The sequence below is a fragment of the Pipistrellus kuhlii genome, unplaced genomic scaffold (genome assembly GCF_014108245.1).
Source record: "Pipistrellus kuhlii isolate mPipKuh1 unplaced genomic scaffold, mPipKuh1.p scaffold_m20_p_10, whole genome shotgun sequence".
NCBI lineage: Eukaryota > Metazoa > Chordata > Mammalia > Chiroptera > Vespertilionidae > Pipistrellus > Pipistrellus kuhlii.
This window is the reverse complement of record NW_023425405.1, coordinates 45,712,801-45,739,857: the sequence shown is the minus strand read 5'-3', so window position 1 is coordinate 45,739,857 and position 27,057 is coordinate 45,712,801. Positions and strand designations below refer to the sequence as shown.

At 36.0% G+C, this 27,057-nt stretch overlaps 1 protein-coding gene across 2 annotated transcripts in view; it reads right to left on the bottom strand.

Moving 5' to 3' along the window:
- HGF (hepatocyte growth factor) overlaps positions 1-25,889 on the bottom strand; it is a 60,179-nt gene extending 34,290 nt beyond the window's left edge. The window contains exons 1-7 of one of the 2 annotated variants that reach the window (XM_036429585.2): positions 25,613-25,889; positions 19,078-19,243; positions 16,047-16,159; positions 14,186-14,300; positions 9,391-9,518; positions 3,431-3,551; positions 1,922-2,040 (exon numbers count right to left, since the gene is read on the bottom strand). In XM_036429585.2, coding sequence (XP_036285478.1) covers positions 1,922-2,040; positions 3,431-3,551; positions 9,391-9,518; positions 14,186-14,300; positions 16,047-16,159; positions 19,078-19,243; positions 25,613-25,700 — 850 coding nt within the window. In that variant the 5' untranslated portion in view covers positions 25,701-25,889. Of the gene's footprint in view, positions 1-1,921; positions 2,041-3,430; positions 3,552-9,390; positions 9,534-14,185; positions 14,301-16,046; positions 16,160-19,077; positions 19,244-25,612 lie in introns of both variants that reach the window. The other variant, XM_036429582.2, reaches the window with a different exon arrangement.
- Positions 25,890-27,057: the final 1,168 nt, after the last annotated feature.

The following is a 27,057-nucleotide window of genomic DNA, read 5'->3' as shown; positions in this document are numbered from 1 at the left end:
TCATGCCTGCACTGATGACCAACAGAATCTATGAGATATTAAATATGTATTGTTTTAAGCCATCAAATCATTTTTGTAATTTGTTATGCTGCAATAGAAAACTAATACACAATTGAAATTTGATTTTGCATTATAGGCTTTGCCAAACTAATACCAAATTTCTTGATTCTTGCATTATAAGCTTTATTATATACTGAAGCCAAAATATTATGAAAGGATATTCATAAAACATTATCTCATACTTTGCAGAACTCCAAGTGTCAACTTTTATTCATTTTATGTAATTTTATATACTAAAGCTTCCCTATAATAAATTATTTCTAAAATATTTCCAAAGCTCAGCAGAGTATTTTAACATTAGGTTTGACTCACTTGTACCATTTTCTTAGAACTAACATCCTATAAATCCTACCCTCTGTTTAACAAAGCCATCAGAATTATTGCATGCTACTTGCATAATTAGTTGACTTTTCCTCAGACAGAAAGAAAGAACATATAGTTAGGAAGTGTTACATTCATTCCATTCCTCTCCTCTCCTAATGTCCTTTAAAAATAGCCAATGGTCGGTTGGGAAAATGAAGAGGAGAGCAACATGTGAATATTTTAATGGGGGGGGGAGGGGGAATCCATTGAAGGGTGAATGTACAGGTGAGTATGCTTGTGTGTATGCCTAGAACACACAAAAATTGGAAGAGACAATTTATAAGTGTACCTAAAACACAAAAAATGGAAGGAAAACAATTGTTTTGTTATACCTAAAATGGTCTAGAATGATGGAAAGAATAACAAGATTTTAAAAGTCAACAAGTGGAACTAATACAATCTATACAGAGAAAAACTGTCGCAGGAGTAGTCTTTTATTTTAAAGGACCGAGCAGATGACTAAATTTCCATGGAACTTTGTGTTCACATTGAGAGCCTCCAGATTCTGCAGTTACTTCATCCAGACATGGCCCCTTTCTATGGGCTTTGATTTGTCCAAAATACTTTCTTCTATTAGCAGGTCTAAGTGAAGAGAGATTTACCTTGGCAGTATCATACTGTGGATAACACTGAATTAGGTTTGTTCAAAGGACTATCCCCATCCGCTTTATAATATCAAGTCAATGATATCTTTATTACATCTTACTAAATTTATGCAATTCTACTGGTCTTAAAGCCTTTTAGAATGCAGCTGGAAAAAAAAAATAAGACCCATCTGTACTCATAGAAATAAAAGCATATCTATATCTAATTATTATTCATTAGTATTATTTTAGAAAAGAGTAAAAATGATGTGAATGAACCATGAAGGAGAGGACCAAACATACAGATACCACAAAGCAAGTAAGAAAAGAAACTGTTTACCATAAATTCAGAGAGTGGGAGTGGGTAAAGGACAGTGTGTAGAAAAGAATTGTAGAACTACTAAAAGGGTTTGAAAGAGAATGCAGGTTGTGTACAAGGACAACCTTGGGGACCAGCTCCCAGAGATTAAAGATTTATTATTCATCACTGCAGCTTCTGTCATTCACCAAAGGAGGTTCACAGTGAGCTGACAGCCAATGTAATGTCTAGGGAGGAAAGGATACAGTATGGGAAGGTAAGAGTCTCAGGTCCTAGCTTTTACAGTCTAATGACATTATGACACTGCATATAATCTCTGATCTTTTTCCCCTTCTGTGGATTTTTCCCCCCTTGATGACATGAGAATGGTTAGGCCTTTTGACAAGTACAAATGTTTTGTGTGTATGTGTTCCGTTGCGTATTTCTCTCAAAATAACGGGTTGGGTAGGGTTATGTAACACATTTTTAAAATATTAAAACCTACACACATTAAAGCATCAAGTAAAAATAGTTGTTAACCTGTCTCACTAATAATCACCTGCTTCGATTCAATCTGTGGGAGGAAAAGGAAGCAATAAATTTGACCCTAACTTACCACACATTTTAATTGCACAGTACTCCCAACGGGTGTCAGGGTCAAGAGTATAGCACCATGGCCTCGGCTTGCCATCAGGATTGCGGCAATAATTATCATCAAAGCCCTTGTCGGGATATCTGCAAACCACACCAACAAAAGTGTCACGTAAATCTGCCTGGAAACACCTCCCACCTCCCAGCTCACAAAATAACTTCTGATTCAGCTCAGATACAGCTAGCTGAGGGGGGGGGGGGGGGGTAAGAAAAAAAAAATCTCTGTGTTAAAAGGACTGCTAATCATGGACTATTGAATCTATTAACTTATACATCTTCCACCCGTATAGAGTACTATCACCTTTACTAATAAGTTAAGTCCATTGGATACCTGTCTACCATTTGAGGTCCAAAACCTAAACCTCTTTTCATAAATCCCAGTTAATAACAGATTGCATAAGCATGACCTCGTGTAAAATACTCATTAAAAAAATAGGTCTAATTCCATCGCAGGCTTTAAGTTTAAAATAAAGGTAGGATTCAAGAGCTGTTACTAATGATGGGTCAATTCTGGAACCAGAGCCTTTCTAGGTCATGCCCTCACCTCCCTTGGAGCAAGAGACAAATTCCATCACACCCCTTTCTCCCTACCCCCCTCCCTTTCAATTAACTGGGGCCTGCATTGGTAACTTGATTTTAATTGCTACCATGTCCCTTCTGCTCTCACGTGAAGGACTAGAGATGCACTGAAAAATAAAGCAGAGTTTTCACCTCATTTAGAAGAACAATACATAAAAATATAAAGAAGAAAAAAACACTTTTCTAAAAACACATTTCTAAACAAAGATAGGGGTAAAACTTTCTCTGAAGTTATCTGTATTTTTAATCTTTATAATAAAAACAAGACTTTTTTTTTCAACAAATGTTTCATGTGAAATGAATGAGCCAACATAGATATTTCTTTTAACCATTTAAGTTCAAAACCTACTTCTGAGGAGAAAGTAGACTTGGTTACCTGACTTTCCCAGATTGACAATATCAAAATACAGCAGGATAAAGCAGCCAAAGGATCACTAGCTCTACTTCCCATTCCCTTTGCCTGGGCAAGACTATGTCATGTGGTCACACGTGGGAGCCATGTTACCTAACTCCCTGAAGATGTGGCCCTAAAAGGAGACTGGCCTATATTTAGCAATTATTCCTCCTCTCAGAGCTCAGGTTGGTCATAGAGGTCACTATTGAGTGGCCCTTTGTCTTTTTTAGCTGTGAGAGAGAAAGAGGAAACTTCTGTTAGTGTTTCCCTTTCACACTCCACAGATGCTCCTCAGGACCATCCTGAGAAGCATGGGAATCGGAATCTAGTCAACCAAGACCAACTGCAGGTGTACATAGCACTCACATACCTCATCCTAAACCCCTTTGCCCAAGACTTTCCAGAAAACATTGTGTAAAGAGAATTTCCATTCCAGTTTGTCAGGGAGCACATCACCCCTTGAGAAAAGAATCACTGGTAGCATGGTTGGCGGTATTTTACCTTTCTGGCACGAATTTGTGCCGATGTGGCTTCTGATGATCCCAGCGCTGACAGATCTTGCCTGATTCCGTATGATCCATGGGACCTCGATAACTTTCCCCATTGCAGGTCATGCATTCTACTAATAAAATTAAAGCATGGCATGTTAATTGCTTCTGACAGAAAAATCAAAAACACAGCTGTTCCACTTAAAGGACAGTAAATCATCTGTTGCACAAAGAGATTTCTAGAAAAACTTACATATTTTCACTTTAAATTATGGCCTGATGTCCATAAAGAATGACATAAAATACTCCTTAAAGAAGGTTTCATACAGCTTAAATGAGATTTTTGTACTCAGTGTCATACAGATTTACCACAGGGCCAGGAAATTACCTTTGTAATTTTCCAATAACTGTCCAAAGGTTCTCAGAAACTGGAAATATCAGACAGAGCCTTGGGGTTTTCCTCTTGGTTTGTCTAAACTGCAAGGGATCTCAGCAGTTATACTGTCAGTACAATAAAGCCCCTTTGTCAGCAGAACCTCCAATTACATGCACAGGAAATGAGTATACACCTGACTCCTACGGGCAATGCCCAAATAGGGATGAGGCAGGTTGTAGAGACCAGCTTGGAATAGAAATCTGCTACTATTCAAAGAATATTTTAAAAGAAGAAAGCATAGCTCTCTTCTATTAGCAAATATCCATGTTGAATAATGGGGCAGGCTTTATTCTTATCTAGTTGAGGATTGAAGTTGACCTACTATTGAACTCCTTGTACTCACTGTTTTTAAAAAGTATAAGTTGACTGAGTTATGCAGAATCTTACTGATGATTCTATGTGTTTAATTAATAGTTCTCTTCTGGCTGGCCTCTTATATCACACTAAAAACCCTGAATCACCTCAACTCTCTGAAAAAGATACTTCTCAGATGGACAGGTTGATTTGTAGTCCAGCAGGCAACCTGTGGAATAAATCATTGCTTGGCTTTCCTACGGATCAGGCAAACTTCCCTAAACACATCATTTGTATCTTGTGATTGCTGATCATCTAACTTTAGCTGAAAGGGAGCAAAGAGGTTAATGTTTAATTTTACCTACCAAGATCTAGCCTACTTAGCATTTGTAATAATTTGGAGTATAATATCAGAAAGATCACTTTGAACCTTTGGTTTGTATAATCTAATAGGACATTAACTGTTAACTCTCAGAAACATGAGACAGTTTGGCTTGATCCATCTACTTTTCATGTAGTTTAATCTATGAACTAAGACAAGGACACTTCAGCTTCCTCTCATTTGGTCCTGAGATTCCCAGACTACAGTTCATGAGCTTGTGCTCTATACATTTCAGGGGTCCAAGAGCATATTGATAAAGGTTCTCTGTTTGGGCAAGGTCACTTCAACATTGAAAGGCTCAACATAGGTGATGCCTGATCACATAAGAGCTTTCCATTTGAATGTGGTACAGATTGACTTAGTTCCCTTTCTTAAAAGAAGACAAGGTTTGATATCGTCACAGAAAATGATGTGACAGTTATCATTGTTGTCTGCTCCTTTGTAATGAATAACATTGAATGAAAAACTGAATGCAATTCAATGAGAAAACAGAATAAAATACTATGGTCAGACATAAGAGATAAGGGTCCACATTCTCAATTTCTAACCTTATATAGTACTCAAGGAATTAAAATATATCCATTTTGTCTTCAGCAAATGCAATTTATAAGAGTATATCCCTTGCATGCGAGCGCATAAAGTTATTATCTAGGAAGCTGTACCATGGGGATTAATATAAAACATTTTTCCTGGGGACCTTAGGATTTTTGATTTTCTTATGACCACTTTCTAGAATAAGTGTGGTAGACCAGTGCTTCTCCAAGCATGAATGTGAGTAAAAAGTCACTTAGAGATATTTTTTAAAGGTCAAGTTCTTATAAAGGGTTTTGGGGGTGGGGATCCTCCCAGCAGATGCTGCTGCTTCTGGTACTTGGATCTCATGCTGAGTAGCGAGTTTGTAGATAATTTGTCCTATTCTAAGTGTTTGTCAGTAATAGCTTGCTAGAAGAGAGTAGATTTTACCTGGTCCTTTGAAGGATGGATGAGAGTTGGCTAAGCTAAAAAAGGGGCAAAATACCATAAAATGGTATAGAAACATGAATTAGCATGCTATGTTTGTAGTAAAGCAAAGAGATACTTATGGATGCAGTCTCAGACCTAGTGAGATTTTTTTTAAATAATAAAAGTTAACAAGAATAATGTTAGATTTTGGAAATCAATAAATGTGTTATGATGATAGAAGAGAAGATGCTAAATATATTATTGTTACATATTCTTTGATTATTCAGTACTTTTAATGTATAAGAAATCATCTGATCTATGTAGGGAGGAAAGAACTCACAAAATCTTAAAGGACTTACCTAAAACAGAAAATGTCAAACTTGTGCTGGGAACACAGGTCTTCTGACCCATAATAGTCCAGTGTTCTTTCCATTCTCCCTCCTTGCTTGTGTCCTACATATTTTAATGTGTCCCCTCCCTATACATTCTAACTAGTCATACTTTAAGATAGACTGGTAACAATAATTTTAAAAAGTCAACCTCCCTGACTTTTTCAACATTGTCCCAATTACCTTTTGCTCTCCTGTTTATAACAGTAGGTTGTCCTCCTGTTGGATTTCCACCTATTGAGGCATGTGGAAAAGGAGGCCCTGGGAAAGCAAGTAGGTTGGCCATCTTTTCCAAGGTTTATTGTTTTATCACTGTATCAAACCATCAGGTTAGTCTTTAAAAAAAATACCTCAAGAAAGCCAGTCTTTAAGCTTACAGTCACTTCTCCAACTTCCAGAATTCTAAGACTCTTCTAAGTTTTTGTAGCTCAAAGTAAAGCAGGATAGGTAGGACAGGTAGAAACTAAGTCCACCTGCTCAAGGAACCAGGTGAAAACATAATCTATTTAACAATACAAGAGGATGAGGATTGCCCTTCTGCTCTATATTTTTTTTTCTCTTTTTACTGTGGTGACAGTACAAACAAACAAAAAGTACAAAAAAGTAAAATACTAATCCAGATCACATAAATGCAAACTAAATAAATATTTCTATTCATAAGTAAAATGTTCTTTTGGAATATAGTTTTGACTTAAGTAGTAGTAGAAAACTATAAAATGACATATAATTGTAACATAAGTAGAAGTGACTTAACATCTTTCTCACCATATTAGCTAAGTAACTCAAAAAATATTGTGTTCCATTTTTCTCAATCCTAAAATCACAGCGAGCTGAGTTTACAGACTAAAAGAGATATTTCAAAAATATTTTACAGCAAATTCCATGCTGGTGATTATTTCAGAAAAAACTGAATGTTTAAAATATGGATAGTCTCACAAATCCACATATATAGATAATAGTTTTATTTAAATATTTGCTTTTAAAGTCTTTCTCCATGCAGAGTATGAATTTAACACACAGTATTATTTGGGATATTATGTGTGAGACATTAAAAATTAATGATTATGGATTAAAATGTATTTACTCGGATATCTGACAATCATTAAAAAGACATCTGTTCCAATGACTAGTGTTGGCTTTATTTTAAATCCCAAGCAAAAGTTAAAACAAGAAATTAGATTTTACAAAGCTCAGTTTTCCACAACCTTTGAACCAAAGATTGGCATTTCTACTAAAATGCTTAATATATTTCAAAGTTTTAAATTATAAGAAAATATTAACCATCAGACATCAGATATATATTGTTTATGAACCAAACTTTCTGAAAAATTTCAGATGAATATTTAGTCAAAAGTTCGTTACAAATATTTCAAAAAATATATACTGTTCATGTATTTTCTGAAAGAACAGTTTGAAGTTTGACTTGAGGCATTTTTCTTGCTTAATTTTTAAATATCCACAACTATTTTATTATTACTACCTCATCCATAATGATGTAACCTTTGGAAATTGCCATTTAATAAATGAATATACATAGATGAAAATGGCTCACTGATGATATTAAGTATTCTAGATTTTGAGGTTTTCCCCTTATAAATGTATCGTAATATAAATGAACATGATTTGTACATTATTTTGAGTATTTTATTCTTTTATAAAGAGTTGTTTTTCTTTATTGATGTATTGATAGTGCTTCTTATTTTAGATCTTCTTTATTAAAATCCCACTAAAACACTGTTCATTATAGAATGAATTTAAACATCACAACTCAACTCAGTTCACACTCCCTGAGATATGTTTAGCCTATAGGGCAGCATTTACTCCTCTCATGGGAGCGTTTTTCTACTATTGTCAGATTTCTAATTGTTTCCAGAAAAAGCATATCTGCAACCTTCAGTGCCACTGTAACCATCAGCCTCATGCACCGTTATATTAATGAGCAATGCCCTTTTCCAATGACCTGAAATGATTAAAGGATGTTAGAGATATATAATCTAATGACATAAGAGTAACTGGAAAGAGGACTTTTATAATTACTTATTTACTAACATGTTTGTTCTACATTAACTCTCAGTTCAGATCTATGCCAGTGTATTTTGATGAATGTTTCTCTTATGAACCAGTGGTTGAAAAGTTATGTTCTCATACAGACTAGGCAGGTAACATAAGTGCTAAACTGTTTACAGTGTGACCATGTTACCTTTCCTTGAAAACACTTTCCAAGATCAAACAAAATTGATTACAAAACTCCGTGCAATGATTTTCAACCTCAGAAAATGGTGATAATGGAGTTTCCCAAAAGCACGTTTTTTTCTTCCAGGTGTAAATTTAAGGCAAACATTAATGACGGACTTATTCATACAAAACAGACTTGTTCATCATGTTGTCACAGATCAGTTTATTATTTTTAAAAGAAAAGAAAACAATGATGAAGAAGTTATAGTGAACAGAATACGATATGGACTGAATGAAAAGTAAGGATTTACAAACAGAGATAGAACTGACACATGAAGTCAATTTTAAATTAACTAACAACAGAACACAAATCCACCTTCTCTGTGACAATTAACTAACAATGATTTTTTATGTGATACTACCAACCTAATATTAGATTGATATTTATGGAAAAAATGTCTTTAAAAAACTGGTTCATTAACAAATAGGTAAGATAACTTACTATAAAAACTGGACAGTATTTCAGCAAACATCCCCTACCCCTAAGAACTTTGAACTACTAAATTTCTATCAGAATGAAATCCATGTTTCATTTGGATTTTCAGAATTTTAGGTTCTGACAGAACAGCTATTCAGTAGCCAGATAACTAAGAAAAATAAACCGCATACAATGTTGAAATGGTTACTCTTCCTTCTCGCCAGTCATTCAGTTTTCCACTGCAAAAGCAAGCACAGTGCCCTCTTATGCAGTGAGAGGAGGTAAAAACATAGACATGGATTTAGGGTGCCTGCCTTCAAGACAGCCTTGATCTCTCCAGATACTCTTCTGAATAGTGTTCCAGTCTATGTGTTAGATTTGGTTTTAGTCACATTTGCACCAAAATGCACACAGGTGTGTCCAGTTCCAGTGATCCCCTCCCCTATGCCCTTCTGGGTTCATATACCCTTGCTGCACCGCTGCTGTGGCAGCAGGCGTTTGATGAACAGAGAATTAGCTCTGCTCATAAAGAGCTGAGTTTCCTTCGGTTCCTTTCAGATGAGGTATGGAGACAGACTTGGAGGCATGTGAGCTCCACCCAGTTAATGAAAAAGTCCAAACTTACACTCTCCCCAGAAGGATGCCTCAGGCTCCATTAAACGCACAAGCTGATAACCGGCTTCCTTATTCTGCATTCACCTGGTGACGATCAGGTTTTAAAACTGTGTATAAAATGCTCAGTTAATTCTCTATGGCTGTGTTTGAATAAACAGCATTTTCATTGCAATTCAGTTTGTTTTTGTAAACCTTTCGCACGAGCTGCGGATCTACACAAAGGAGGAGCAGAGGGCCCCACAGGGCATTCAGGCTCATTTACCTTCTGAACACTGAGGAATGTCACAGACTTCGTAGCGTACCTCTGGATTGCTTGTGAAACACCACGGTCCCCCTTCTTCCCCTCGAGGATTTCGACAGTAGTTTTCCTGTAGGTCTTTACCCCGATAGCTCGAAGGCAAAAAGCTAGTTTTAAAATGATAATCATTACAGTATAAGCGCATGCAACTTTACTTTGAGCCTATTAAATTTACTAATTAGTGGGTATGTTTTCCCTGAAAGTAGAAAAACATTTATTCTAACTAAGACCTCCATCTGCAGGGTGGGGCAGAAGTAGGCTTACAGTTTGTGAGCATGCAAAACACAGAGTTTATTCCTGTATTATCATTTATTAATTATGTATTGTTTTCCATATGGACAACTGTACACCTACTACTGCCCCATCCTGTATATCAACTTTAATTGTTATTTCCATCCATTCTTAAAACCCTTAAGTTTTATAAAAACACTTAGCTAACAATTCACATGTTCATCATTCATGGCTGGATTTTCCAAGAGCCAAACATTTAAGAACCTAGTGATATTGTTTGTACCACAATTTCAAAGCTCCATTCAAAGGCAGCAAGTGATTGAGCAAGGCCACTAAAGAGAGAACTGAGGAAACACTACAATTGACCTTGAAATCTCAGTTACACTGCTTATCCCACATAATTGCTTGTTATTTGTTGCTTTTATTATGAAGAATGTTCCTCTTATTTTCTGAGCAACTGAGAAATAGCCTGATGAAGTAACAGGAACAAAGGGTCTAGAATCAAATTAAACTTGGACTCAAATTTCAACTCTCTCACTAACTAACTGGAGACCCAGCAGGTAATTTGACTTCTCAGCCTATTAGCTTACCTGTACAATGGATATAACCATAACTTATAACACAGTATACTGTGTTACCATATCTTACACAGTATATGGTTGTTTTGAGAATTTGTAAGGATGACAGAGTAATTGACAATAAATGCTATTATTAAGCACATTGCACTTAGTAGTCTTTACTCTGTGGAAGTAAAAATTAAACAATTGAATGAACAATTAAAGCTCGTATGATTTCACAATTTTCTAACAGTTTTCATTTTCAAAGGAAAAAGTAGTCATCCTTTGTCTTAGTTTTAGTCTTATTATTCCAGAATAATTTAGTATACTTTTTGTATATGCCATTGCTTGAAATTTATTTTCTTTCATTTTTGTCAGTTCTCCAATATTTGATAATAACTTTATAATGAAACACTATTGTTCTGATAGATTCAAAACTGCTTTTACTATTTTTCATAAAGTAATGTATTAATCAAATTTACCTTAGAAAATTCTTTTATCACTCTATTTTATGTAAAAGCTTAGTATAGTACAGTAGTAAGAATAAGTTATTGTTAATAACAAAATCTACATCGCTGCCATATATGACACCAGTTCTTAGATTACTTATATAATTTTGGGGTTTTCAACCTCCAGATGTACAAAATGAATGGAGTGAATTAGATTATTATGAAGTCCTTCATTTTGTATCATTTTACATACTAAGTTTACTTAAGAAACTAAATAATGGATTTAGCACATGTTAAATGAACACATTAACTATATAGCTTTAGAGAATATTTTTGTTATACACACACATACACACACACAAATATATATATACACCTATATCTTTCCAGTGGATTTTTAAAGCAAAAAATAAGCTGTGAAGAAGTAGTTAATGAATAAACAACTTAGTAGGAAAAATACAAGTAGAAAGGGAGATAAAGTGTAAATCAAATCTAAAAGTGGCTGAAAAATGAATAAACTTGCCCCACTGGAGTTAACAAAATGAGAAATGAAGAGAAAAAATGTGCTTCTTTTCATAACTCTTTATCAATTCATATAGAATTCCTATTTAAGACATGCAATGTAACCAGAACACCAGTTATCTCTGCTCTTCATTCTTTGGCATATATGGCTTTTTACTGGTTTTCCTTTGTGCTTTGTGGTGTTAGCATGATTTTCTTTAGCAGCCTGTATCTCACTGAGGGGTGAAGTCTAGTCCCTCTCTTTTCACTTATTTGTGTTCATTCAACAAATGTTTATGAAAACCTGTTACACCAAATCCAGATGCCAGTCAACAGGATTTGTAATAAACTTTTATTTACATATATACTATTATTGGTTCTTTGTCCTTGTTGGCAAGGCTTTGAGATAAGTGAAGAAATACTTAAAATTGAGTTATATTTAAAGATACTTTGGAATATAAATTAGATCTTCTGGAGCTAGTCACCTTTTCTTTTCTTTTAATATAAATGGTGTTCATAGGAAACTTGATCTATTCCATCATCTGCTTCATTAATGAATGCTGGGTGGCCAATGAAAGATAGAGGTGTAGATATCAGGTCACCTGATTTTCTGGTTAAGTTTCTATACTAATTTCATCATCTATCATCATCTTCCCATTAAGCCACTTGTAAAATATTTCAATTTAGGAAGTCAACAACAAATCATTCCTCTAGACAAAGACATGTATATATTTCTTTTTCCATTCCCCATGAAGTTAATCATTAGTTAACACTTAAGAGTACTAAGCAATCATGTTGATTTTTCAATAAGCTGATAATTGATGATAATTAAGTTTTGCTCCCACTGAATTTTTTAAAATTTTGATTAATGTACAAGATCTTCTCAGCCCTAGACTCAAGGAAATGCTTGTTGGAAAAATAGCTGATTGGACTGGAAAGCCTGTTCCCAGGGAGATCTATTTCACATTTACTCCTCTAGTGGAGAATCACAATCATAGAGAAATTGGGTTGAAATAAGACCTCTACTGGGTCAGTCCAGTGCACTCTCCTTAACTAAAGCTGGATTGGTTTCAAATGCTATTCATTTGTTCATGAAAAGCATAGATCTATGTATTTAAAGACGATGTTTTCCGTACTATCCTGAGAATGACACCATCCACATACCATGAGAGGACAAAACAAATTATTTGTTTGTTTGTTTTTTTAAATATAAGAACAATTCTCTATTTCATAGATATCTGTGTATAATTAAAAATAAATATGATCCCCTTATGTGTGGATCAAAATAAGCTGACCAACAAAGTAGAAACAGAGGCATGGTTACAAGGGACAGACTGATAGCTGTCAGAGGGGAGGGAGGAGGGAGAAGCTGGATGAAAGAAGGTGAAGGGATTAGCCAAAGAACATATAGGCATAACCCATGGACACAGACAACAGTGTGGTGATGGCCAGAAAAAAGGAGGAGTGAGGGCAGGGTGGAGGTGGACAAAGGGGGAGGGGGTAACGGGGACATCTGTCATAGTGTCAACAATAACAATAAAGTTAGAAAATAAATTTAAAATGAAAAAATCAATAACCTGAAAAATTAGTTGTTTTTTGTTACTGAGACACTGGAAAGCTGATCAGTTTGGGCACTTATTAGCTGGTATTCATTAGGCTGAGATCTTTAGTTTGATCCTAATGTGAAGCAACAAACTCTTTTTCTTTGTAGATGGGCCAATTACCTAATCTTTGTTACTGAAGTGAAATCATCTTTCATAATTATACCCTCCAAAAAAATCAATGGAATGGGATAAAAAGTGGATTCATTGAGACTAAGTTATCCTCACTACTGCAAAAACAAGTGACAGCAGGTGTCCTACTGACCTGCTACGAGCATGATGCCCTGGGCTTCTTAAAAGCAGAACTCAGATTCTGGCAATCCCACTGACTAGGTGTGAATGACCTTGAAAAGTTACTATGGCTCTTCATGCTTCAGCTTCCCCCTATATTAAACGGAATTAATAAAACCATCCACTATGTGTTTCTTGGAAAGATTAAAGGAGACAGACCCAGTATACTGTTCAGCAAGGTAACTGCCACCTGGTAATCTAAATCTTCTAATGCATCTAATAACCAGGGAGAGCTGTTTTTCAACTACTTTAGTTCCAGTTAAAATTATTTGTAAAATAAACCTTAAAAACTGGCTAAAGATAGTTCTCTAGTGGGCAGTAGATATCTATGTTCCTCCTCCATTATGATTCACACTTTCGGACTAATGAGTCTGTTTACTCATCTTTAAATAGCAATCATCTCATAATGAACACAATTTTAAGTGTAGAAATTTAATTCCCAAGAAATGAGAAAGTTGAGTTATGTTTGTTTTAGTCATTGCACAGTAGGTAAAATGGGAAAGCTGGTCAGAGGCATGAGTTTTTAGCAGACTTTCTCAGTTTTGACTGTACTTTGAAATCATCTGGTTAGCATTTTTTTTTTTTAATGACGATGCATGGGTTATTTCCCCAAGAAATGTTGATTGAATGGGTCTATGCTGATACCTGGGTGGCAGAATTTGTCAATGGGCTTCTAGCAGGTGATGTTAATGTGCAGCCAAGGTTGAGAACCTCAATGGTTTAAGAACATTTGGCCCTGGCCACTGAGTAAGGTCAGAATGTGACCCATCTCTAACTTACACAGTCAACCTCTCCAACTCCAGCTACACAATGCGGAGCCTTCTTGAAGACGAAGGGAGGGGGGAATCTTTTAAAATTATGTTCCCATTATTTTTTCACAAACACTAAGATCTATAAATTGAAGTTTTGAGGTAGGATGACCTTAGGCCATATCTGAATGATAAATTTGTTCATCTTTGTCTAAATACCAGTCATGAATTCACATAATCCTTGGCCCAATATAATTTAGCAAGGTTGTCTAAGTTATTATAGAACTGTAGAATTATTCTGAAGGACTAACACACATAATAAAAAAAAAAAAAAAGAAAAAAAAAAGAGGCTTATCCTCTCTTCTTCATGCTGTTCTTACCTGTGCTCGTGGGGTATCATGGAATTCCAGGGCTGGCATTTGATGCCACTCTTAGTGATAGATACTGTTCCCTTGTAGCTACCTCCTTTACCAATGATGCAGTTTCTAATATAGTCTATCAGAAGAAAGCGGAGAAAAACGTTGTAACTGTGAGTAACATGTGGTATATATCTAAAAGTAAAAGAAACTTCCATTCAAACTTTTAAGTAATTACCACTTGTAAACTACTGTTTTTCATATCATATTGAAATGTCTTGCCTAAAGCTTCTACTAATATTTTCAAAATAATACATTTCAGAACAATACAAAACAACAACAAAAAAGTCCATTGAGAAGTTTTAATTTTGTGAGCATATACTTGAATAACTGATCGTGTAAGTCTGTGTATTTAACATAGTCTCTACACTCAATTGGCCAGACAAACTTAATTTGGCAGAATGATTTGCTCAATTATGCAGACCATGTTAAGAAAATATTAAAAATGAAAATTAATGGATTTATAAAACCTATATTGAATTCAGAAAGTTACTTTAAATAATAAACATAACTAAATTTTTCTTTCAGTAAAATGGTGTGGGTTTTTTATATATGTGTATGTGTCTGTGTGAGAGAGAGAGATAATTATATTGTTTTGATTTTTTCCCATATTTTTTCTAATATTTCTACTGCTAAATTGCAGGGCAATCAAATTGAAACATGCTGAATATTTCCATCAAACAATATCAACTACAATACAGTTGTTAGTTGAAGATGGTCTTATACTAGAGTATGAATTATATTTAGGATTTGTAGAATTATTGAGGTGTATAGAGATCATCTTATTTTCTACCATGAACCAATCTTAATTTAGACATATACCATTATAAGAAAATATCTGTGTAATATATTACCAAATGCCTAAATTAATAAGACAATATGATTGAAGAAAGCATTAAAATTAAAATTAATGCAATTACAAATACAATCCATAACTACTTCTTGTGATGAAAGATTTATCTTCTCATATTCATATTTATTTAACATTCTTCAATTATTTGATATAATTATGTGTTTTACAAAGTAAACACCCTGTGAATATAATATCAGAATACTAAAATAGACAAATTAACAAACAATTTGGTCTCAATTCTTCTTTAAAAAAGTATTTTTAGCCTGGCCAGTGTGCTCAGTGGTTAAGTGTCAACCTATGAACCAAAAGATGAAGCTTCAATTCTCAGTCGAGGCACATGCCTGGGTTGTGGGTTCCATCCCCAGTGGGGGGTGTATAGGAGGCAGCCGATCAATAACTCCCTCTCACTATTGATGTTTCTATCTTTCTCTCCCTTCCTTTCTGAAATCAATAAATATATATGTATATAATTTTAAATGTTTTAAAGAACATAATAATTAGAAATAGATCCAACTAATAGATCCAACTATTTTTTTCAATATCTCCACTTTTTTATTATTAGCAATCAGCACTATAACTTAGATATTTAAAGCTGTTAAATTTAAAATACTACAATACTACCCAAATTTGCTGTAATGTAAAATGTCTTAAACTAATAGCTTAAGGTGGCACTTTCCAAAATGACATGGAGACTACCAGTTCTAGGAGAGGCTTCTAGAAATAAACTGAGTAGAGGTCATCTAATTATGGGACATTTGGAAAATGATCTCTGTATCAAAAGTGTCATTCTATTGTCAAGTCTCTAGTGTCATCTGTCTTTATAGATGAATTAACATTTATAGATGTACCTGTTATAGATGTATAACAGATCCAGTATATAACAGAAAAACCCATGGGAAAGAGAACTGTGGCAGGAATTTACATATTTTTATACTTAATTTCATTATGAATATTTAGCAAGTGGCCAGTTACCTTTGTTTTCATAGAGGTCGCATTCATGACAAAACTGTTTTTTCACTCCAGTTGACATGCTATTGAAAGGGAACCAGAGGCATCGTTTTCTTGCTTTATCAAAAACAAAGGCCCTGAAAAAAATATCTGAATGAAAAGAAGGAATACTACTATTTATACAGTTTTTAAAGATTGGGCACATGGTTTAACCAAGGAGGGCAATATAAAGTCTTTCTAAACTAAAATTATAAATGCAAAAATCTCTTAACTATAAATAGTAAAGTATTGGATAACATTTTCTACATAAGAACTGGTGTTGGAATTCTGAAGTGTTTCCTTCCCTTTAAAAAATGGTATTAAAATTCCTTACTATGCTACTTATGATGCCACCAACTGCAAACATTCATTTCTTAGTATTTTGACAACTAAGAAATAATATCAATAAGGGGAAATACTTTTTTATAAAACAAATATAAAAATGCCATAAATTTTTAAAAAAATATTTTACTTATTATTTTATATACTTACTACATTTCATTCTATATCCATAACTTCAAAACATATTCACAAACTTAAGTGCTTTGTATTTTTAAATATCTACCTATAAAACATTTTACAGCTGACATAGTAATTAAAAGCAAATCATCAAAGTATTAGTTTTGTAGCTGTGGCAGAATACCTTGATAAGATAAAATTGGCTCATTTTATTTTTAAGACTTTAGGAGTCTTTATCTTAGCTTTATTTTAATTATCATCTTCATTTCAAGAATTTATTTTGTCTATTTTCCTTGTTGGTCATGGCACAAGGGCAATTGCAGTAAGAGTCACTCAGTCTTGGCTAGAAGAGGAAAGCCTCCAGTTTTCTTCTCTTGAGCCAATTGCTGAACAACAATTTTCTGAAGACCTTAGCTCAGGCACTCTTGTTAGCTTTCCTTCCCAGCAAAGGAAAATTTCAATCTCTACACAACCAATTTTTGTTGATCCCTTCTCAAGAGAAAAGAGTGTTTGACAAATGTTCCACCCCATGCCCAGTCAAGCCCAGATGCTTTCACACAGCTTTGCTGGTATTTTCCAAACATTTTCCTATATTTTCCCTTGTTTGCCAATGATTCTAGTCCATATAACAAGTTGGCAAAAATACCATTTACTTCATTAAGAACCTAATTTCAGAATATCACAGTTAATATATATATATATATATCGAATATATATGTGTGTGTATATATATATATATTTCAAATATATATATATATATGTATATATATATATATATTTAATTCTGAATAACTAATGTATCTAGTGGTTCCAAACACATATGTATAATGCACACATATTGGTATAGATAAATGAGAAGGATGATACAATTTCTAGACAGGAAAACTTGGGCTGTCCATGGGTTTTATAACATGTGATTTTCTGTATAGATTGCCATAAATTTGGAGACTAAATTTAACTCAACCAGAATATAGTAGGAAAATGTGAAACCGCATATACAGGGGGTATGTAAAAATATATTAATCAGGTCACATGTGCCCTCCAATGAACCAAATTCATTTTCGTTTCTACTAAATAAAACAAAGGAAAAGGTTTTTTGTTTTGTTTTGGTTTGGTTTTAATAAGCACAAGGCTGATGAATGTGAAAATTGAAAAGTGGCAATATTTTCCTTACTTGTGGATCCAGGAGAGTGTATTGTCAGATTTAGAGTTAAAAACCAACAATGATTGTGGTTCTCTAATTCTCTCTGCCCTGCATTTCCAACCCCAAGAGGGAAAAATACAGTAAACCCAACCTCCTCAGTTGCCAGAAGAACATCTCCATAAATCTACACAGCTGAGATGTTGATTGAGAGTGGTTTTCTCTAATTTACTTTTAACTAACTCAAGGCTTTTATCAGAAAGCCAGGGGAAAGAAGCAGAATCATCATAGGAAAATATTTGCAAAGTCAATCCCCCACTATTCTTGCCAAGAAATATCTCCCTGAAAGTGGTAGTTTGGCTATAAAATACTTCCAGAGGAGTTATAAATGGATAGGAAGGAGATAGTCTCTCGTCTCTCTAAATCTATTGAAGTTATTCTCTGACCATGTACTTTCCCCTCAGGCCCATAACATTCATTTCTCTGAGAAAGGCAAGATGAAATTCATACCACTTGCCATGACATTACTAAATCTGTGTTCCCATTATATGTCATGACCCAAATGTTATAGAGCAGAATTTAAAATTTACAGGGTGTCATGCTAAATCCTTTAACATGTGGGATGACATAGGGAATGAAAGGGAGGAACATAAGCGAGGGGAGAAATGTTTACGGAGAAGAACTAGGAAACACATTTTCCTTGGGCAGTTAGGAGGAAATTGTCACCTTCATGGCCCAAAATTCCAAATTGTATCCTCTGGGGTTACTGGCAACATTGTAAGGAATTCTCTGTGAGGTCACACAGGGACTCTCACAAGTAGCAAAACTCACTCTGAGTTGCCGCATGCCTCTCTGAATTACCCCATCACTTTTCATCTAAAATGTCATCATCACTACCCTGGCCTAAACAGTCTCTGCTGCTGACACCAATCCCTCCAGTTTTTAATCCTATTCTCTCAACACCTTTTATTTAAATCTCTAAAGACAATGAATGACATAAATTACAGTAAATTTTGGCTATTGCTCAACATATATTCTGAAATTTTCTTTACTCCTCTTGAAAGAAAGAAAAAATGTTTACTCTGAATAGAATATTTTAAATGTTTTTTTAAAAACATTTAAACATGAGATAAAAGTAAATCGAATTATCTTTCAGTTCCTAAAGTTCAATTGTTTATAAGATGATGATATGTAAATTCCATAACCAAAGCCACTGTGGATTAACTTTATATGTACTTCCTTACTCATATTTCCATCAACTGTTAGCTCAGTCTTCTGCTGTAATGTGTTTAACACTAAAGCCAAGCTTATAATTTTAAGGGCAAATTATATTAAGTACAAAAAAAATATGTGATGATGATAATAAGTACATATTGTATTTGGAAATTATCCTAAGAACAAAATGAAGTAACTTACTTGCAAGTAAATGGAAGTCCTTTATTCCTAATACATCTATGAGCACATTGGTCTGTAGTGTTCATTTTTTTTGTTTTCATCTTCAGAAATGGGTCTTCTTTAAATAGTGTTGTCTTTGCTGACTTCTTGAATTCATGAAGTGAGTTTCTTCTTTTCTTCTGTCCTTCTATTAATAATAATTATAAAACACAGATAAGGAATATGTTTTTGAGGCTAACATAAAAAAAAAGTGCTTAAGGATCAAGATAATGATTTTATCTGACAACATACTAGATCTCCAGGAGTTGGGGATACAGTGAGGTGGGCAATGATACTCTCAGATAGTTTAGAGAAAAAAAAGAAATATTATAATCAGTGAAGAATAAATAACTTGTCATGTAGAGTCACTTCACTCATCTACATTCTTTCAAATTAAGGATGTTTTTAAAAATTAGGGCAGAGTTCACTCTAAAGAAATAAATAACATGATATTCTCCAAACAGTATGAAAGCAAGGGCCAGGGCATATCATATCATGCTCTATAATTAAATTTGTCATTTCCTTCCATAAGTGGTCTGTATGTAAGTTATAGTATTAATTAGACAAGCCAATTCAATAACAGATAAGAAACTTCTCACTAAAATTGGGGCAGTGGACACATTTTTCTGACTTGCTCTTTAAAGCATTTCATACTATTCATATTTTAGCTCTTCTCATTTCCTATATAAGTGTCTTCTGTGCTTGGGGGCACAAGTTCTTAGTATCACTGAACTGTTTGTCTTGAAATCAATCCAAATGCTACAAATCAAATGTATGTAAAGCTTCACCCTTTAATCTAACAACATCATTTTTCTTCATGAAAGTACTCGACAAGGCGCCTAGATAGCATGAATCCTCCTATTAAAAACCTGAGAACAGAATTAAAACATGCTAAAAGATGTAATCTATTGAATAACATTAGAGTATCATGAACTTGCTTCTTTAATCTCAATTTGCCGAAAGTGGTCTGGTTTGTAATGATGATCACCATCTTCACCATGAGGATGAAAATGTCTAAGAGACTGCAGCTATCGCATAATAAGGATAGACATGATTGTGCCTTCCTCTGCCTGCCCATCCTTTTGAACACCCTGTAAGAAAGTCAGTAATAATACATTCATTTTAAAGATGTAGATACCAAGACACAGGGAAAAATTGACCACTTAGAAGATCTGACTCAAAATCCAGCTGGCTAGCTTCAGAACCCCCACTCTTAAACACTTATGATGCCTTCTTTTCTCTTAGCATTGCTAAGAAAGAATGTGAGAATATGGCTTGTAAATATTTCATGAAGATTTAGATTAGAGCTATCAGTAGAGAAGTAACTTGGACAGTAGAACAGACAATGCATTCCTGGCTTTTTATGTGATGAAATGTGTCAAGAAAAGAGAGTAAAGACTTCTGTCTAAAAACTTTGGAACCATGGCTAGTAGAGTGAGGTACCAAGAATGGCATTGTACTCTTACGTGTGCCAGCAACCACTGGCTCCAGTCGGTTTATTAAGAGGACAGATGCTACTCATTAATGTCTTTCCTAACCTGAAGTTCACAATAAATAAGAGAAAACATGAAGTCTTCTAAATGTCTAGTTCTCTGTAAAACTCCAGAACACAGGACCCAAAAGAGTGGTATTAATTTCTGTAGTAATGCTTTCATTTTTTAACTTTTCTTTGCCCTACAAAATTAAATGGCTATGGCACAACAGATGTAATTTAAAAGACATTTTAACATAAAAATTCAATCAAGGAAATAATCTATCAACATGTTTTTTATTGAATGTGAACCAAATGCCTTGCATAACGTTGGCAGACAGATGACAACTCTGGCATTCTCATGGACTCGACAGATGACTCTGTTTAATTACCTGAAATGCTAATATCCCAATTACTCATTTTAAGAAAAATACAAGTTGTATTATAGTTGAACTGAAAGTAGCTATTTAAACTATTATCATTAAGTAAATATTTGGAAACCAATTTGGATAAATAATGTTATTAATATGCAAAGTTTTAGTTTTGTTTTTGGAATATTATTGTTTAATTTCTGGCATAGGAGTGAAACTTATTCTCCCAAGGGGGGAAAAATATTACAATTCTTTTCAAATTTGGTTTATAATACAGGGCCATGTTAATGGAAGGAAAGTTTCTTCATTAAGAGGTTTTCTTTCATTTGACCTTAGTGGACTATTTCTCAGGTGCTATGAAGTATATCACAGCATAATAGTCATCTGATTTCCTACACAAATAGAAATATTTCTTAGAGACAAATGTAGTTAATAGATACAGGTCATCTATTTTAAGAATTGCCCACCAAAATGGAAGAATTATATATATATTAAATGAGTTCTGTTAACTGAAAATATTGAATTACAAATGACCTCATGTATTAGGTATTTATTATATACATCTAACTGAGAGAGGAATTTAAAAAGTCCAAGATAAATATTAAATTCAGATACGTATTTTACTAATTATTAAAAAAATAGAATCCCTGGTCAATGCCCTGCTTCTTTTCTTGATACCATGTAATATGAAAGCAAGCATTGAAGACTACTGTGAGAAAGAAAGTCTCGGTGGGTTTGCTGGTTGTGTTTAATTCTACAGCTCCTCAGTTGTCCTATTGAAATGTGTTAATGTGTGGCTGTACCTCATAAAAACAGTCTACTCTTGCTTGCTGATAAATTTTTCCATCACTACATCTCATGTAAAGATCAAAAAGCATTCTAAAAGGCAAATAAATCCATGATTTCCCTTTACTAGATAATAAATAAGAGTGAAAGGCTTGTCTGGGATACAAAGCTAATGAGAGGCGATCAGAACCAGACACCAGGATTCCCTTTCCATTATTCATTTGTCATGACTTAGAAGCTTTCCCTTATAATTCAGCCATTTCTATGAGGTCAGTAACTAAGTACTCAAAAATGTGAAGGTCAAGCTAATTGTACATCATGTAATCCATACACCTATAAAGTTAATTTCTTCTTCAATAAAAGAAAAACTCAAAACAGAAATCATTAAAAAACAGCATCCAAAAAAAATTATTATCATCCATATGTAGTAACAACTGATGCTTATTTTCCTCAAAACAGTTAAAAGACAAGTTTAATTTGGGAAGAAACTAAAAAAAAAATCTTTGGATCAGATTTTGCCCTACTAATTTTGTGCATGGCTGTTAGTTGAAGTTTATAAACAAAATAGTGAAATGAAATCAAAGGGTGAGAGATCACTCCAACTTTGTCATGTTTTCTGTACTTTAAATTATAATGACTCTTTCCTCTTCTCCCAGTGTGGGAAACATTCTAGAAGCTGTGTTTGCTGAAGAACCTGAAGTCCCTATTTTAGAACTGAAATCGTTAGGAGTGTAGTGAAAACCTACACAGAGAGAATAGGGTCAAATGTATCAAGGTGCTTGAAGAAAGACACATTTCTCCCCCTGGTCCCTGGGCCTCACACTCATTTCTCTCAGTACCTCATATATTTTCTTCTCTGTGTGGCTAACCATTGACTTCAAAGGAAAATCGTGCAAGGAAAGGATTTGCAGGGTGTGGAAAGATGAGGGAATCTGGCTGTACATATTCTGAGAAACCTACCCACATGATTAGTGGTTAACAGCTTGAAGTGGCAAGATGTTAAGATGAAAGTATACAAATAATTAATGGGAGGGAATGGTTGTGATAGAAGATTTTAAATGCCTCAAAGACAAGAATCATAAATACTGGTCCAGCATTTCATTGCTATTATCTAGGACTCGGACATCACCATCATCTAGCCTTTTGCAGAGAAGGTAACAGCATCACAAATAAAAATGTCAAGAAGAAAGACATCCTGTCAGGCTTAAATCAAATATTGCTATTTGAGAAGCAGCATAGTGATCTCTTCCAAAGAGATTTGCAAAATGAAGCAATGTTCAGTAGGAGATTAGGGGCCTCCCTAGATATTTCCCTTCTCTTTCATTCCATTTCATTTCATTCCATAGAAGCTCCTCCTGGTCTTCCTCTGTTGTTTCTGCCTACCACTCTCCATCCACACAGCAACCCAAACAGCTACACTGACATGCAGTTTCTGTCAGGTACCTTGTCAACTGGAGTTTTTCTTATATTTCTTAGCAAAATGGGTTCTTCAAAGGCAGTTTCAATTGATTTCACAATTATTGGCTTCAGTATAAATATTTTTTTTATCCCATATATTTCATTCACATAGATTTGGGTAAGACACTCCGGTCTATCCCTTCACTAAGATAATTAAGGTCCTTAACGTCAGTTTTCTCATGTTAGATGAGTCCAACAATGCCAATTTTATTAGAAGTAACTAAGTTTAACTTTTAGAGCTTGGACAATAACTGTTGCTCAATAATGTAGGTTTCTTTCACATTTGTTCATCCTTATATCCCCCACATTAGATGCTCACTTAATGCTTCAGCTGTTACAAGGGATTAGATATTTGTTTCCAGTGTCCTTAGGAACAGATAGAGGGTAATTCTCTGTGCAACAACTTCTCTAAACATGGCTTCACTGCATTGAATATTTCTTTAAAAACGTTTCAGTAAAATATCTCCATAACGCATTCTGCTCAGAACTGGTTGTCACTTCACTATAGTATCCAATTCTTTCCTAATATTGCATGATTTTACAATATGTACAATCAGATAAATCTTAAGTACCACTGAAGCAAGTAACAACAACAAAATTTTTAAATGTTCAACATTTGATGATACTGAAAAGAACAAACACTCTATGTCCTAAGAGGGCTACCCATGTTTTCCATTTTGAAGAATGTTATTTAAAAATAAAAAAAAGAACAACTATCAAAATAAACTTGCCACCCAAACAAAGGCAGACCTCCTTCTGGTGACAATTTGAGCATGATACACTTCAGGAATTATTCTCAGCATATCTGTAATTCCCCACTGGCCTCTCCTTGCCTGCCAGCACACTCTTGGGCTGCGTTTTCTCTACACTCAGGAAACGCAGTCATTTCAACATTAGCCAAAGTGAAATATAATTACGAATGTATATCTCCTGCCAAAACGTCATGATGCATGCCAAAAGCAAGGAGACACTGTCTATGGGGGATCTACTGTTTGGGTTTTCCCCACTGTGTTCCCTTCGCATCAGCATGGATGACTTCAGGTAACCATTGTCTATTTCAGACTTTATCAACACTTCAATCCTTCAAAATGAAAGCCCTCAACATAGCAGCCCTGGTTTCAACTTATGCTGAAGTTCCCCTAATCCAGCCATGTCTTAAAGGAATCTATTTTAACATGACACAGCTCAAGCATGATAACCTGGTGATGGCACTAACTTCTTTCTCACCTCTTCAGAAGCCTAACCTACCTGTTTTCAAGCGGACCTTTCTAACACAGGGTTGTTTCCCAAAAGGACCAAGTCACAAAAGAGAAGAAAGCCAGGTGGATGGAACCATTTCTTAACACCTAGCACATCCTTGATGTTTTCAATTCTTCTATTACATCTAGAGCTAGAGCAGAGGTCTGAAGAACTTCATTATTTAACTTATCTTACAAAATACAGCCAGTTCTCTGTTTTGGATTATAAAAAATAATAATAATAATAAATAAATAAATAAATAAATAAAGGCCATGTCTACCATCTGGGCATTTGTTCCATCCTTTTATTCCCCTGTGCCCACCCATGATGCTCACTACTTTCTCCGGCTGGCATCCCAGCCACTACAATGATAACACAACCAAATGCAGATGTTTCCTCTCGCTGATAACTACAGAAAACTGCCCAAAGCAGCCAATGACATTTCCCAACGTCCAGGCAATAGGAACTCCCAAGCAACTCCTTCCCAACCTGTACACTCAGGGCAGAAAAGGAGATGCAGAAAGAAGCTCTGCAGCTTTAATCAAAGTTACACAATTTTTTTTTTCTGTCTTCTTGCTCTGCAGTTTCAAAAAGACAGGCATCCATCCCCAGGGGGGGGGGGGGGGAATGAGATCTTAGAAGGCAGGCTTTCTCTTTCATTTTCATCACATACCTATACTCAGAGTTTAATCGGCCTTTCTCCAAATATAAACCTGCATAAAGCCATCATTTGGCTCTGAGTGTTTACAGAGTTGATGTGGGGTCCTGGATGGTCCTGGAAAAGTATCCTCTGGGGAAAAAAAAGAATCCCTGCTGCACTGACCATCACTCTCCCCTCTACAGACCAGACCTCCTGTTCAACTTCAAACTTGTCCAAACCATGCAAGGTCCAGCCAGGGTTAGCACTCCATGCCTACCCCCAAGCCCACAACTACGAAGCTAAGTGAGAAGGGGCTGGGTCACTAGCGGGTGAGGGTGGGGTGGGGAGACACCCTGAGGGGATGTTAATTATCCTTGTAAATGCTTTGCAAGTAGATCAAAAGAAAGGACCTTGAGAAGTTTTAAAAAAAAAGAAAAAAAACCTATACCATATACTGAGCTAAGAAAGGATGCTGGGGATAGGTGGACAGAGAGCGCTGGGGAAAGAACCGGAGAAGGGGAAAATGATAACAAGGAAGAAGAGAAAACTGACCTGCATAGGGGATGGCGATGGGAAGCAGCAGGAGGTGGAGGAGGACCTGCTGCAGCAGCAGGACTGGCAGGAGTCTGGTCACCCACATGGCGCTGGGCGCTGGCGGGTCCCACTGGTGGAGACAGATGCCCGGGTGGACGGATCCCGTTCCGACTCAGCGCCTGAAAGAGCCGCTCGGCTCTGAGCGGCTTTTTATTGCAATGAGCTAAATGTGTTGTGTGATTAACTGGAAAGATCTAGGTCTGAACTCCCTCTTACGGTAAGAAACTGTTTAACAACAGCCCTTGACTCTCTCTCTTCCACCCCCTCCTTCCCTCACCACCACTCCCCCTCCCCCCCAACAACACCAAACAGATCCCAGCGCCCCGCGCCCCCTCCCCCGCCGCTCCCCAGCTCTGCTTAGGAGAGAAACTTACAAAGGAGAGGTCACCTGGCCTGGGGCCAGCTTCAATTTGGAAGCTCGAGCTCCAGATCCAAGGCCTCTTATCCCATCCGAGCTGGGAAGGGAGGGGCAAGGCTCAGCCCAAGAGCTAAATCAAGGCACAGACGGGGAGAGCCAGTTCGCTCAATTCAAACAGAAAAGAAAAAAAAAAAATACATGTGTTTACATATCTGTTTGGGAAAAGAGGAAGGGGAAGCAGCAGCAGAAGAAGAAAGCAAAGAGCTGCTTTTCCTTCAGATGTGCCTTCGCTCTGAGCCGTCTAGTTCCCCTGCTAGAGCGGATCTAGGTGCTCAGAAGGTTGGCACAGGTGCCCAGGGCGGTAAGGGGCAGGCGGGGAGGGGGAGAGGGGGCAGGCGGGAGGCAGAGCACAGGCAGCAGGTCCAGCCCAGGTGGAAAGGAGTGAGGTGAGAAAAGGGTGTGGTGCTATCAGGTCAAAAATAAAGAACCACAGGTGGGGAAATTGCCCCTGTCCAAGGGACCCAGGGCAGGCAGCTGTTTTTCAGAAGCTGTGCTCAGCCCGCGCAAGGCAGGGAAAGATCAGACAGAGGGCGGAAAAACCAGGCCTTGTTAGAGGAGAAACACCTACCTCCCACCTGGCTGCCTGTCAAGGGGAAAAGAGGAACACGTGCAGAGGTGACCACGCCTTTGGAGGGGGGAAAGGGAAGGGATGGGGCTTAAAGGGTATCCGGAGGGCGCTGATTGGTGGCTTAATGTATGGTCCCTATAAGCTGCACGGTTAGGCCCTCAGGTACTCAGGGACAAGGGCTTAGGGTATTTGTCAGGTGCTGATTGGTGGTTCAATGTACAGTCCATATAAGGCGCCTGGTTACCTCATTAGGTACTCTGGTATGTCCCCCTCAGGTGCAGGTTGCATCACACCAGTTGGGGGAAGGATCTATCAGTCACCACAAATATACCCCAAAGTGCATCAGGGAAACTTGTCTGATCTGGGGGTCTGATACAATCTGGTCATGCTCTCAAAAAGGCTAAGGGACTGTGATTA